This window comes from Pelodiscus sinensis, chromosome 7 (genome assembly GCF_049634645.1).
Source record: "Pelodiscus sinensis isolate JC-2024 chromosome 7, ASM4963464v1, whole genome shotgun sequence".
Lineage (NCBI taxonomy): Eukaryota > Metazoa > Chordata > Testudines > Trionychidae > Pelodiscus > Pelodiscus sinensis.
In genome coordinates this window covers 37,533-51,754 of record NC_134717.1, presented here as the reverse complement: position 1 = coordinate 51,754, position 14,222 = coordinate 37,533, and the positions used below count along the sequence as shown (strand labels likewise).

The 14,222-nt window shown below is 71.8% G+C and overlaps 1 protein-coding gene across 3 annotated transcripts in view; it reads right to left on the bottom strand.

The window, feature by feature from the left end:
* The window catches only part of ABCB6 (ATP binding cassette subfamily B member 6 (LAN blood group)), a 33,206-nt gene extending 28,220 nt beyond the window's left edge, over positions 1-4,986 (bottom strand). For 2 of the 3 annotated variants that reach the window (XR_012905089.1, XM_075932914.1), the window contains exon 1: positions 4,533-4,986. Coding sequence is in view for 2 of the 3 variants with exons in the window: in XM_075932914.1 (XP_075789029.1) it covers positions 4,533-4,971 (439 nt within the window). In the remaining variant the exon portion in view is untranslated. Of the gene's footprint in view, positions 1-3,118; positions 3,217-4,532 lie in introns of those variants that run through there. The other variant, XM_075932915.1, reaches the window with a different exon arrangement.
* Positions 4,987-14,222: the final 9,236 nt, after the last annotated feature.

The following is a 14,222-nucleotide window of genomic DNA, read 5'->3' as shown; positions in this document are numbered from 1 at the left end:
ACACTGGTCCAGCCCCCCCCCCGACCAGACACTAGCCCGGCCCCCCTGACCAGACACTGGTCCAGCCCCCCCCCGACCAGACACTAGCCCGGCCCCCCCTGACCAGACACTGGTCCAGCCCCCCCCGACCAGACACTAGCCCGGCCCCCCCTGACCAGACACTGGTCCAGCCCCCCCCCCGACCAGACACTAGCCCGGCCCCCCCTGACCAGACACTGGTCCAGCCCCCCCCGACCAGACACTAGCCCGGCCCCCCTGACCAGACACTGGTCCAGCCCCCCCCCGACCAGACACTAGCCCGGCCCCCCCTGACCAGACACTGGTCCAGCCCCCCCCCCCCGACCAGACACTGGCCCGGCCCCCCCGACCAGACACTGGTCCAGCCCCCCCCCCGACCAGACACTAGCCCGGCCCCCCCGACCAGACACTGGTCCAGCCCCCCCCCCGACCAGACACTAGCCCAGCCCCCCCCCGACCAGACACTGGTCCAGCCCCCCCCGACCAGACACTAGCCCGGCCCCCCTGACCAGACACTGGTCCAGCCCCCCCCCGACCAGACACTAGCCCGGCCCCCCCTGACCAGACACTGGTCCAGCCCCCCCCCGACCAGACACTAGCCCGGCCCCCCTGACCAGACACTGGTCCAGCCCCCCCCCCGACCAGACACTAGCCCGGCCCCCCCCCGACCAGACACTGGTCCAGCCCCCCCCCGACCAGACACTAGCCCGGCCCCCCCCCGACCAGACACTGGTCCAGCCCCCCCCCCCGACCAGACACTAGCCCAGTGCCCCCCCCCGACCAGACACTAGCCCGGCCCCCCCGACCAGACACTGGTCCAGCCCCCCCCGACCAGACACTAGCCCAGCCCCCCCCGACCAGACACTGGTCCAGCCCCCCCCCCGACCAGACACTAGCCCGGCCCCCCAGACCAGACACTGGTCCAGCCCCCCCCCGACCAGACACTAGCCCAGCCCCCCCCCCCGACCAGACACTAGCCCGGCCCCCCTGACCAGACACTGGTCCAGCCCCCCCCCCGACCAGACACTAGCCCGGCCCCCCTGACCAGACACTGGTCCAGCCCCCCCCGACCAGACACTAGCCCGGCCCCCCTGACCAGACACTGGTCCAGCCCCCCCCCGACCAGACACTAGCCCGGCCCCCCCTGACCAGACACTGGTCCAGCCCCCCCCCCCCGACCAGACACTGGCCCGGCCCCCCCGACCAGACACTGGTCCAGCCCCCCCCCCGACCAGACACTAGCCCGGCCCCCCCGACCAGACACTGGTCCAGCCCCCCCCCCGACCAGACACTAGCCCAGCCCCCCCCCGACCAGACACTGGTCCAGCCCCCCCCGACCAGACACTAGCCCGGCCCCCCTGACCAGACACTGGTCCAGCCCCCCCCCGACCAGACACTAGCCCGGCCCCCCCTGACCAGACACTGGTCCAGCCCCCCCCCGACCAGACACTAGCCCGGCCCCCCTGACCAGACACTGGTCCAGCCCCCCCCCCCCGACCAGACACTAGCCCAGTGCCCCCCCCCGACCAGACACTAGCCCGGCCCCCCCGACCAGACACTGGTCCAGCCCCCCCCGACCAGACACTAGCCCAGCCCCCCCCGACCAGACACTGGTCCAGCCCCCCCCCCGACCAGACACTAGCCCGGCCCCCCAGACCAGACACTGGTCCAGCCCCCCCCCGACCAGACACTAGCCCAGCCCCCCCCCCCGACCAGACACTAGCCCGGCCCCCCTGACCAGACACTGGTCCAGCCCCCCCCGACCAGACACTAGCCCAGTGCCCCCCCCCGACCAGACACTAGCCCGGCCCCCCCCGACCAGACACTGGTCCAGCCCCCCCCGACCAGACACTAGCCCAGGCCCCCCTGGGACCCAGAGACCTGCCCCAGCCAGACCCCACCCTGGGACCAGGCACCAAACTGTGACCTTGATGGGAAGGACTCATAAGCCTCCCTCCCCCATAATTCCCTGGCACTCAGCCTAGGGAAGGCAGAGGACTGGGGGGCGGCAGCAGGGCCCCCGCAGGGCAGGGAGTTAGGGGGGAGGCAGGGGGGCCCCCATAGAGCAGGGGGTGGGGATGGCAGCAGAGGGGCACTCATGCCGGCTCCGAGCCCCCCCTCTGCAGCAGGCCCCATGCCCGTGGAGCTGCACCCCATCCCCGACAGGCTGGGCCAGGTGCGAGGGCAGGAGGGGAGGGGAGGGTCCGGTGGGGACCAAGAGGGCTCTCGGGGTGCTTGGAGCATCGGGATGTCCCCTCACCCGGGCCCAGCTCCCCGGCTGGCTCCCCCTTTGCAGCCTCTGAGATCTCCACGCAGGCCTGTGGGAGGGAGCTCTGGGCTGGCACATCTGGGCACGGAGCAGCCGGGGCCAGGAGGGACGGAATGGGCCAGGCTGAAACGGTCTTGTCTCTGCTGCCCAGCTGGGCCCAGGGGACGACCACCCGCCTGGCGCCGGCGCTGGCTGCGGGGCCCAGGACGGTACACGTCTCAGCTGGCAAGTCAGTGGCGGAGCCAGGAACAGAACTGTCCCCCCCCCCGCGGTGCTGCAATCTTTAGAGACCCCTCCTCTCCCAGAGCTGGGAAGAAAATCCAGGAGTCCTGGCCCCAGGCCCACCCCCCAGACCTGCCTCCCTACCTGCTCGGGAGCGAGGTGGGGGAGGGGCTGATCCCCCTTGTGCCCGTTTACACCAAGCTGCCCTCATCCCCCTGGCCAAAGCCTCCCAGCTGTGCTGGCGTGGGACAGGCTGGTGCCCAGGGCCCCGAGGCTGCTGTCACGTTACTGGATCTTGAGGGGAGCAGCCAGATCACTGCTGCACCCATAGGTGGGGGTTGGCCCCAGAAAATGGTATAAAGGGGGGGCCATGTGGGGTGTTGAATGGAAGCTCACTGTCAGCTAATCCTATGGACGCTGGTCATGTGAGTGTAGAATGTCTGGGTGTGAAGTTATAAGCATGTACGTGTGAGGATACTGAATATTTCCCTGCGTGTGGTTGAGCATTGGGCAGGGCCTGGCCTATGGACATGCTAATCAGCGAGGCCCTGTGGGACAATGGCCCTCAATGGGCCAAGGACACACCTCAAGCATGAAGGTGACTCATACCTAAGGGAACACAGGAAGAAGCCGTGGGCCAGGTGACCTGCTATAGCCAAGAAGAGGCCAGGAAGGAGGGATAATGAGGCCATGTGGTTGCCTCCATCTTGGTCTTCAGCTCAGCACTTCATCCCAGAGGCAGCAGTGCAGGGATTGAAGAGCCCGGAAGACCTGTGGACCCATCCTGATGCTAGGATGCGCAACAAGGACTTTTAAGCCAGCAGCTGCAACATCTCTGCTAGAGCCTGCATCGAGAACTGGGAGATTCGGTGCATGTAACGTACTGTACTTTAATAACCTCACTCTCAGGCTTTTCTTTCCTGTAATAATAAACCTTTAGATGTTAGATGCTAAAGGATTGGCCCAGCGTGATTTGTGGGTAAGGTCCGGAGGCTAAATTGACCAGGGATCTGTGGCTGGTTTCTTGGAACCGGACAGGACTTGTTCGGGGTAGGTGGGGTTGGGTTCTAAGACCCCCCACCTGTGTATGAGGCCCGGGGCCCTCTGGGGCACGGATATTGCTGGGGTGTCGGAGGGGTTTTGCGCGTGAGGCTTCAGGCAGGCAGCTGAAGCGCTCTGTGAGACTGGTTTGTGGCCTGTTTGGAGAGGTCACCAGTCGGGGGCTGGAAGGAGCCCGGATTTGAGCAATTCGCCCTGAGCGGACGCCCTCAGCTGTGCCCAGACACGGCCCGGTCCGTCACAGCTGCCCTGCCCAGAGAGGCCCCGCCAGCTCCCTGCGAGCCAGCCCTGGCGGGAGGCAGCAGCCCTAGGCAGGCACAGCAGGGGACGGGGCGGAGCATGTTGGGAGACTCCTGGCCGCAGCACGGCGGGACGGGGCAGAGGCGGGACATCACCCCAAGCCTCACGGGCAAGCATTTAACAAGGGCCCCAGAGAACCCGGCCACCCCAGCCGCTCTACCCACTAGACACCGCTCCCTGCTCAGCCTGGCTCTTGCCGGATGTGTAGGCAATTTGCCCCAGTTCAGGGGTGGCAAAGCAGGGCCCTTGTGCCAGCGCCCTGTGGGCAGAGCCAGGGCCCAGCAGTGGCAAGGTCAGGCAGTGGCAGGGGCAGGGCCAGAGGGGCCGTGGCAGGGCCAGGGGGGCGGGGGCAGTGGCAGGGCCGGAAGGGGCAGGGTTTGCTGGGTGGCTGCAGAGGAAGGCCAAGGATCGCAGAGCACAAAGCCAGGGCGGGGGCAGGCTCGGAGGACGGGTGAGCAGGGAGCCTCCCAGCCCTGGCCCCTTCCTGTCCTGCCCAGGGCACCAGCAGTCCCCCGGGGAGCTGAACCTGAGCTGGGGAAGGGCTCCAGGGGAAGCAGCCCCCCCCCCGCTCCGTCCATCACACCCACTCGGGCGCAGCGCTAGCCCCCCCAGCCGGACCCTCCTGGAGAAAGGGCGCCCAGGGCAGGAGCCTCCAGCCACTCACCGGGCTCTGTGCCAGGCCCCGTGTAGCCGCCCGGCACCAGCTGTGTCCTGTTGAGGGACAAGGGAGGCCGGTTGCTAAGCAGGCTCCATGTCCCAGGCGGCCGCGACAGTGACTGGGGAATCTTCCGGCGCCGGGGCGAGTCGATGCAGGTCCTGGCGCCGCCTGGAAGCGAGGGAGACGTCCAGCCGCAGGGCCTGGCGCTCCCCTCCCTGGGAGCAGGGCGCTCAGCCGCGATACGGAGCGTGACCAGCCCCGGCCTGGTCCCCCCCCCCCGGACGGCAGGGTCTGCCGGGGACTGGGCCTTGCGGGTGCGCGCTGGCCCCGGGACACCCCACCCCCCACCACAGGGAAGGGACGGTCCCCGTGGCGTCAGGGACGGGCAATGGGCCCTGGAGACGCCCACCCACCCGAGTGGCCTTCCTGGCAGAGCCCGGAGCATGTGGGCCTGGATGGTGACTTGCCCGAGGGCGCATGGGACCGGACCCAGGGCGGGCGTAAGGGGCCTGGCAGCTCCTCTGGCCTGATGCTGAGGGACGCGTTTGCACAAAGGGGCCGGGGTCCCAGCCGGAGACAAGCCTGGAGCCAGCTGTTTGCTCCGTTGCTGCTGCACACCGGCACCACGGGCTGGGCATCGGGTCCGTTAACCTAACTCCCCCCTCGCCTTCCGGCCGGGCACCAGGGGGAGAGCGGGGATACTGAGCGTGGCGGCTCCGTGGGGAGGGGCAGCCCCAGTCGCTGGGGGCCTGGCCGTGGGTGAGAGCGGAGATACTGAGCGTGGCGGCTCCGTGGGGAGGGGAAGCCCCAGTCGCTGGGGGCCTGGCCGCGGGTGAGAGCGGAGATACTGAGCGTGGCGGCTCCGTGGGGACGGGCAGCCCCAGTCGCTGGGGGCCTGGCCGTGGGTGAGAGCGGAGATACTGAGCGTGGCGGCTCCGTGGGGAGGGGCAGCCCCAGTCGCTGGGGGCCTGGCCGTGGGTGAGAGCGGAGATACTGAGCGTGGCGGCTCCGTGGGGAGGGGAAGCCCCAGTCGCTGGGGGCCTGGCCGCGGGTGAGAGCGGAGATACTGAGCGTGGCGGCTCCGTGGGGACGGGCAGCCCCAGTCGCTGGGGGCCTGGCCGTGGGTGAGAGCGGAGATACTGAGCGTGGCGGCTCCGTGGGGAGGGGCAGCCCCAGTCGCTGGGGGCCTGGCCGTGGGTGAGAGCGGAGATACTGAGCATGGCGGCTCCGTGGGGACGGGCAGCCCCAGTCGCTGGGGGCCTGGCCGTGGGTGAGAGCGGAGATACTGAGCGTGGCGGCTCCGTGGGGACGGGCAGCCCCAGTCGCTGGGGGCCTGGCCGTCGGTGAGAGCGGAGATACTGAGCGTGGCGGCTCCGTGGGGAGGGGCAGCCCCAGTCGCTGGGGGCCTGGCCGTGGGTGAGAGCGGAGATACTGAGCATGGCGGCTCCGTGGGGACGGGCAGCCCCAGTCGCTGGGGGCCTGGCCGTGGGTGAGAGCGGAGATACTGAGCGTGGCGGCTCCATGGGGAGGGGCAGCCCCAGTCGCTGGGGGCCTGGCCGTGGGTGAGAGCGGAGATACTGAGCGTGGCGGCTCCGTGGGGAGGGGCAGCCCCAGTCGCTGGGGGCCTGGCCGTGGGTGAGAGCGGAGATACTGAGCATGGCGGCTCCGTGGGGAGGGGCAGCCCCAGTCGCTGGGGGCCTGGCCGTGGGTGAGAGCGGAGATACTGAGCATGGCGGCTCCGTGGGGAGGGGCAGCCCCAGTCGCTGGGGGCCTGGCCGTGGGTGAGAGCGGGGATACTGAGCATGGCGGCTCCATGGGGAGGGGCAGCCCCAGTCGCTGGGGGCCTGGCCGTGGGTGAGAGCGGAGATACTGAGCGTGGCGGCTCCGTGGGGACGGGCAGCCCCAGTCGCTGGGGGCCTGGCCGTCGGTGAGAGCGGAGATACTGAGCGTGGCGGCTCCGTGGGGAGGGGCAGCCCCAGTCGCTGGGGGCCTGGCCGTGGGTGAGAGCGGAGATACTGAGCATGGCGGCTCCGTGGGGACGGGCAGCCCCAGTCGCTGGGGGCCTGGCCGTGGGTGAGAGCGGAGATACTGAGCGTGGCGGCTCCATGGGGAGGGGCAGCCCCAGTCGCTGGGGGCCTGGCCGTGGGTGAGAGCGGAGATACTGAGCGTGGCGGCTCCGTGGGGAGGGGCAGCCCCAGTCGCTGGGGGCCTGGCCGTGGGTGAGAGCGGAGATACTGAGCATGGCGGCTCCGTGGGGAGGGGCAGCCCCAGTCGCTGGGGGCCTGGCCGTGGGTGAGAGCGGAGATACTGAGCATGGCGGCTCCGTGGGGAGGGGCAGCCCCAGTCGCTGGGGGCCTGGCCGTGGGTGAGAGCGGGGATACTGAGCATGGCGGCTCCATGGGGAGGGGCAGCCCCAGTCGCTGGGGGCCTGGCCGTGGGTGAGAGCGGAGATACTGAGCGTGGCGGCTCCGTGGGGACGGGCAGCCCCAGTCGCTGGGGGCCTGGCCGTGGGTGAGAGTGGAGATACTGAGCGTGGCGGCTCCGTGGGGAGGGGCAGCCCCAGTCGCTGGGGGCCTGGCCGTGGGTGAGAGCGGAGATACTGAGCGTGGCGGCTCCGTGGGGAGGGGCAGCCCCAGTCGCTGGGGGCCTGGCCGTGGGTGAGAGTGGAGATACTGAGCGTGGCGGCTCCGTGGGGACGGGCAGCCTCAGTCGCTGGGGGCCTGGCCGTGGGTGAGAGCGGGGATACTGAGCGTGGCGGCTCCGTGGGGAGGGGCAGCCCCAGTCGCTGGGGGCCTGGCCGTGGGTGAGAGCGGAGATACTGAGCGTGGCGGCTCCGTGGGGACGGGCAGCCCCAGTCGCTGGGGGCCTGGCCGTGGGTGAGAGCGGAGATACTGAGCGTGGCGGCTCCGTGGGGACGGGCAGCCCCAGTCGCTGGGGGCCTGGCCGTGGGTGAGAGCGGAGATACTGAGCATGGCGGCTCCGTGGGGAGGGGCAGCCCCAGTCGCTGGGGGCCTGGCCGTGGGTGAGAGCGGGGATACTGAGCGTGGCGGCTCCGTGGGGAGGGGCAGCCCCAGTCGCTGGGGGCCTGGCCGTGGGTGAGAGCGGAGATACTGAGCGTGGCGGCTCCGTGGGGACGGGCAGCCCCAGTCGCTGGGGGCCTGGCCGTGGGTGAGAGCGGAGATACTGAGCGTGGCGGCTCCGTGGGGAGGGGCAGCCCCAGTCGCTGGGGGCCTGGCCGTGGGTGAGAGCGGAGATACTGAGCGTGGCGGCTCCGTGGGGACGGGCAGCCCCAGTCGCTGGGGGCCTGGCCGTGGGTGAGAGCGGAGATACTGAGCGTGGCGGCTCCGTGGGGAGGGGCAGCCCCAGTCGCTGGGGGCCTGGCCGTGGGTGAGAGCGGAGATACTGAGCATGGCGGCTCCCTGGGGAGGGGCAGCCCCAGTCGCTGGGGGCCTGGCCGTGGGTGAGAGCGGGGATACTGAGCATGGCGGCTCCATGGGGAGGGGCAGCCCCAGTCGCTGGGGGCCTGGCCGTGGGTGAGAGCGGAGATACTGAGCGTGGCGGCTCCGTGGGGACGGGCAGCCCCAGTCGCTGGGGGCCTGGCCGTGGGTGAAAGCGGAGATACTGAGCGTGGCGGCTCCGTGGGGAGGGGCAGCCCCAGTCGCTGGGGGCCTGGCCGTGGGTGAGAGCGGAGATACTGAGCATGGCGGCTCCCTGGGGAGGGGCAGCCCCAGTCGCTGGGGGCCTGGCCGTGGGTGAGAGCGGGGATACTGAGCATGGCGGCTCCATGGGGAGGGGCAGCCCCAGTCGCTGGGGGCCTGGCCGTGGGTGAGAGCGGAGATACTGAGCGTGGCGGCTCCGTGGGGACGGGCAGCCTCAGTCGCTGGGGGCCTGGCCGTGGGTGAGAGCGGGGATACTGAGCATGGCGGCTCCATGGGGAGGGGCAGCCTCAGTCGCTGGGGGCCTGGCCGTGGGTGAGAGCGGAGATACTGAGCGTGGCGGCTCCGTGGGGACGGGCAGCCTCAGTCGCTGGGGGCCTGGCCGCGGGTGAGAGCGGAGATACTGAGCGTGGCGGCTCCGCGGGGACGGGCAGCCCCAGTCGCTGGGGGCCTGGCCGCGGGTGAGAGCGGAGATACTGAGCGTGGCGGCTCCGTGGGGACGGGCAGCCCCAGTCGCTGGGGGCCTGGCCGTGGGTGAGAGCGGAGATACTGAGCGTGGCGGCTCCGTGGGGACGGGCAGCCCCAGTCGCTGGGGGCCTGGCCGTGGGTGAGAGCGGACATACTGAGCGTGGCGGCTCCGTGGGGAGGGGCAGCCCCAGTCGCTGGGGGCCTGGCCGTGGGTGAGAGCGGGGATACTGAGCATGGCGGCTCCATGGGGAGGGGCAGCCCCAGTCGCTGGGGGCCTGGCCGTGGGTGAGAGCGGAGATACTGAGCGTGGCGGCTCCGTGGGGACGGGCAGCCCCAGTCGCTGGGGGCCTGGCCGTGGGTGAGAGCGGAGATACTGAGCGTGGCGGCTCCGTGGGGACGGGCAGCCCCAGTCGCTGGGGGCCTGGCCGTGGGTGAGAGCGGAGATACTGAGCATGGCGGCTCCGTGGGGAGGGGCAGCCCCAGTCGCTGGGGGCCTGGCCGTGGGTGAGAGCGGGGATACTGAGCGTGGCGGCTCCGTGGGGAGGGGCAGCCCCAGTCGCTGGGGGCCTGGCCGTGGGTGAGAGCGGAGATACTGAGCGTGGCGGCTCCGTGGGGACGGGCAGCCCCAGTCGCTGGGGGCCTGGCCGTGGGTGAGAGCGGAGATACTGAGCGTGGCGGCTCCGTGGGGAGGGGCAGCCCCAGTCGCTGGGGGCCTGGCCGTGGGTGAGAGCGGAGATACTGAGCGTGGCGGCTCCGTGGGGACGGGCAGCCCCAGTCGCTGGGGGCCTGGCCGTGGGTGAGAGCGGAGATACTGAGCGTGGCGGCTCCGTGGGGAGGGGCAGCCCCAGTCGCTGGGGGCCTGGCCGTGGGTGAGAGCGGAGATACTGAGCATGGCGGCTCCCTGGGGAGGGGCAGCCCCAGTCGCTGGGGGCCTGGCCGTGGGTGAGAGCGGGGATACTGAGCATGGCGGCTCCATGGGGAGGGGCAGCCCCAGTCGCTGGGGGCCTGGCCGTGGGTGAGAGCGGAGATACTGAGCGTGGCTGCTCCGTGGGGACGGGCAGCCCCAGTCGCTGGGGGCCTGGCCGTGGGTGAGAGCGGAGATACTGAGCGTGGCGGCTCCGTGGGGACGGGCAGCCTCAGTCGCTGGGGGCCTGGCCGTGGGTGAGAGCGGAGATACTGAGCGTGGCGGCTCCATGGGGAGGGGCAGCCCCAGTCGCTGGGGGCCTGGCCGTGGGTGAGAGAGGAGATACTGAGCGTGGCGGCTCCGCGGGGAGGGGCAGCCTCAGTCGCTGGGGGCCTGGCCGTGGGTGAGAGCGGAGATACTGAGCGTGGCGGCTCCGCGGGGACGGGCAGCCTCAGTCGCTGGGGGCCTGGCCGTGGGTGAGAGCGGAGATACTGAGCGTGGCGGCTCCGCGGGGACGGGCAGCCCCAGTCGCTGGGGGCCTGGCCGTGGGTGAGAGCGGGGATACTGAGCATGGCGGCTCCATGGGGAGGGGCAGCCTCAGTCGCTGGGGGCCTGGCCGTGGGTGAGAGCGGAGATACTGAGCGTGGCGGCTCCGTGGGGACGGGCAGCCTCAGTCGCTGGGGGCCTGGCCGCGGGTGAGAGCGGAGATACTGAGCGTGGCGGCTCCGCGGGGACGGGCAGCCCCAGTCGCTGGGGGCCTGGCCGCGGGTGAGAGCGGAGATACTGAGCGTGGCGGCTCCGTGGGGACGGGCAGCCCCAGTCGCTGGGGGCCTGGCCGTGGGTGAGAGCGGAGATACTGAGCGTGGCGGCTCCGTGGGGACGGGCAGCCCCAGTCGCTGGGGGCCTGGCCGTGGGTGAGAGCGGACATACTGAGCGTGGCGGCTCCGTGGGGAGGGGCAGCCCCAGTCGCTGGGGGCCTGGCCGTGGGTGAGAGCGGACATACTGAGCGTGGCGGCTCCGTGGGGAGGGGCAGCCCCAGTCGCTGGGGGCCTGGCCGTGGGTGAGAGCGGGGATACTGAGCATGGCGGCTCCATGGGGAGGGGCAGCCCCAGTCGCTGGGGGCCTGGCCGTGGGTGAGAGCGGAGATACTGAGCGTGGCGGCTCCGTGGGGACGGGCAGCCCCAGTCGCTGGGGGCCTGGCCGTGGGTGAGAGCGGAGATACTGAGCGTGGCGGCTCCGTGGGGACGGGCAGCCCCAGTCGCTGGGGGCCTGGCCGTGGGTGAGAGCGGAGATACTGAGCATGGCGGCTCCGTGGGGAGGGGCAGCCCCAGTCGCTGGGGGCCTGGCCGTGGGTGAGAGCGGGGATACTGAGCGTGGCGGCTCCGTGGGGAGGGGCAGCCCCAGTCGCTGGGGGCCTGGCCGTGGGTGAGAGCGGAGATACTGAGCGTGGCGGCTCCGTGGGGACGGGCAGCCCCAGTCGCTGGGGGCCTGGCCGTGGGTGAGAGCGGAGATACTGAGCGTGGCGGCTCCGTGGGGAGGGGCAGCCCCAGTCGCTGGGGGCCTGGCCGTGGGTGAGAGCGGAGATACTGAGCGTGGCGGCTCCGTGGGGACGGGCAGCCCCAGTCGCTGGGGGCCTGGCCGTGGGTGAGAGCGGAGATACTGAGCGTGGCGGCTCCGTGGGGAGGGGCAGCCCCAGTCGCTGGGGGCCTGGCCGTGGGTGAGAGCGGAGATACTGAGCATGGCGGCTCCCTGGGGAGGGGCAGCCCCAGTCGCTGGGGGCCTGGCCGTGGGTGAGAGCGGGGATACTGAGCATGGCGGCTCCATGGGGAGGGGCAGCCCCAGTCGCTGGGGGCCTGGCCGTGGGTGAGAGCGGAGATACTGAGCGTGGCTGCTCCGTGGGGACGGGCAGCCCCAGTCGCTGGGGGCCTGGCCGTGGGTGAGAGCGGAGATACTGAGCGTGGCGGCTCCGTGGGGAGGGGCAGCCCCAGTCGCTGGGGGCCTGGCCGTGGGTGAGAGCGGAGATACTGAGCATGGCGGCTCCCTGGGGAGGGGCAGCCCCAGTCGCTGGGGGCCTGGCCGTGGGTGAGAGCGGGGATACTGAGCATGGCGGCTCCATGGGGAGGGGCAGCCCCAGTCGCTGGGGGCCTGGCCGTGGGTGAGAGCGGGGATACTGAGCGTGGCGGCTCCGTGGGGACGGGCAGCCCCAGTCGCTGGGGGCCTGGCCGTGGGTGAGAGCGGAGATACTGAGCATGGCGGCTCCGTGGGGAGGGGCAGCCTCAGTCGCTGGGGGCCTGGCCGTGGGTGAGAGCGGAGATACTGAGCGTGGCGGCTCCGTGGGGACTGGCAGCCCCAGTCGCTGGGGGCCTGGCCGTGGGTGAGAGCGGAGATACTGAGCGTGGCGGCTCCGTGGGGACGGGCAGCCTCAGTCGCTGGGGGCCTGGCCGTGGGTGAGAGCGGAGATACTGAGCGTGGCGGCTCCATGGGGAGGGGCAGCCCCAGTCGCTGGGGGCCTGGCCGTGGGTGAGAGAGGAGATACTGAGCGTGGCGGCTCCGTGGGGAGGGGCAGCCCCAGTCGCTGGGGGCCTGGCCGTGGGTGAGAGAGGAGATACTGAGCGTGGCGGCTCCGTGGGGAGGGGCAGCCTCAGTCGCTGGGGGCCTGGCCGTGGGTGAGAGCGGAGATACTGAGCGTGGCGGCTCCGTGGGGACGGGCAGCCTCAGTCGCTGGGGGCCTGGCCGTGGGTGAGAGCGGAGATACTGAGCGTGGCAGCTCTGTGGGGACGGGCAGCCCCAGTCGCTGGGGGCCTGGCCGTGGGTGAGAGCGGAGATACTGAGCGTGGCAGCTCTGTGGGGACGGGCAGCCCCAGTCGCTGGGGGCCTGGCCGCGGGTGAGAGTGGAGATACTGAGCGTGGCGGCTCCGTGGGGACGGGCAGCCCCAGTCGCTGGGGGCCTGGCCGCGGGTGAGGGCGGAGATACCGAGCGTGGCGGCTCCATGGGGAGGGGAAGCCCCAGTCGCTGGGGGCCTGGCCGTGGGTGAGAGCGGAGATACTGAGCGTGGCGGCTCCGTGGGGACGGGCAGCCCCAGTCGCTGGGGGCCTGGCCGCGGGTGAGAGTGGAGATACTGAGCGTGGCGGCTCCGTGGGGACGGGCAGCCCCAGTCGCTGGGGGCCTGGCCGTGGGTGAGAGCGGAGATACTGAGCGTGGCGGCTCCGTGGGGAGGGGCAGCCCCAGTCGCTGGGGGCCTGGCCGTGGGTGAGAGCGGAGATACTGAGCGTGGCGGCTCCGTGGGGAGGGGAAGCCCCAGTCGCTGGGGGCCTGGCCGTGGGTGAGAGCGGAGATACTGAGCGTGGCGGCTCCGTGGGGACGGGCAGCCCCAGTCGCTGGGGGCCTGGCCGTGGGTGAGAGCGGAGATACTGAGCGTGGCGGCTCCGTGGGGAGGGGCAGCCCCAGTCGCTGGGGGCCTGGCCGCGGGTGAGAGCGGAGATACTGAGCGTGGCGGCTCCGTGGGGACGGGCAGCCCCAGTCGCTGGGGGCCTGGCCGCGGGTGAGGGCGGAGATACCGAGCGTGGCGGCTCCGTGGGGACGGGCAGCCCCAGTCGCTGGGGGCCTGGCCGCGGGTGAGGGCGGAGATACCGAGCGTGGCGGCTCCGTGGGGAGGGGAAGCCCCAGTCGCTGGGGGCCTGGCCGTGGGTGAGAGCGGAGATACTGAGCGTGGCGGCTCCGTGGGGACGGGCAGCCCCAGTCGCTGGGGGCCTGGCCGCGGGTGAGAGTGGAGATACTGAGCGTGGCGGCTCCGCGGGGACGGGCAGCCCCAGTCGCTGGGGGCCTGGCCGCGGGTGAGAGTGGAGATACTGAGCGTGGCGGCTCCGTGGGGACGGGCAGCCCCAGTCGCTGGGGGCCTGGCCGTGGGTGAGAGCGGAGATACTGAGCGTGGCGGCTCCGTGGGGAGGGGCAGCCCCAGTCGCTGGGGGCCTGGCCGTGGGTGAGAGCGGAGATACTGAGCGTGGCGGCTCCGTGGGGAGGGGAAGCCCCAGTCGCTGGGGGCCTGGCCGCGGGTGAGAGCGGAGATACTGAGCGTGGCGGCTCCGTGGGGACGGGCAGCCCCAGTCGCTGGGGGCCTGGCCGTGGGTGAGAGCGGAGATACTGAGCGTGGCGGCTCCGTGGGGAGGGGCAGCCCCAGTCGCTGGGGGCCTGGCCGTGGGTGAGAGCGGAGATACTGAGCGTGGCGGCTCCGTGGGGAGGGGAAGCCCCAGTCGCTGGGGGCCTGGCCGCGGGTGAGAGCGGAGATACTGAGCGTGGCGGCTCCGTGGGGACGGGCAGCCCCAGTCGCTGGGGGCCTGGCCGTGGGTGAGAGCGGAGATACTGAGCGTGGCGGCTCCGTGGGGAGGGGCAGCCCCAGTCGCTGGGGGCCTGGCCGCGGGTGAGAGCGGAGATACTGAGCGTGGCGGCTCCGTGGGGACGGGCAGCCCCAGTCGCTGGGGGCGCGGCGGGAGGTCTGGCCGAGAGCGGTGCTCAGGCTGACGGCTGGTGCTGTCTCGGGAGGACTCCAGGCAGGGGCAGCCCTGGCACTCCCAGGCCGGCAGGGAGGGGGCTGCATTGAAATCCCCCAGGTCCAGGGGCGGGTTGGACCCCAGGGACAGGGCTGGGGGCTGCAGGCTGAGAAATGGGCG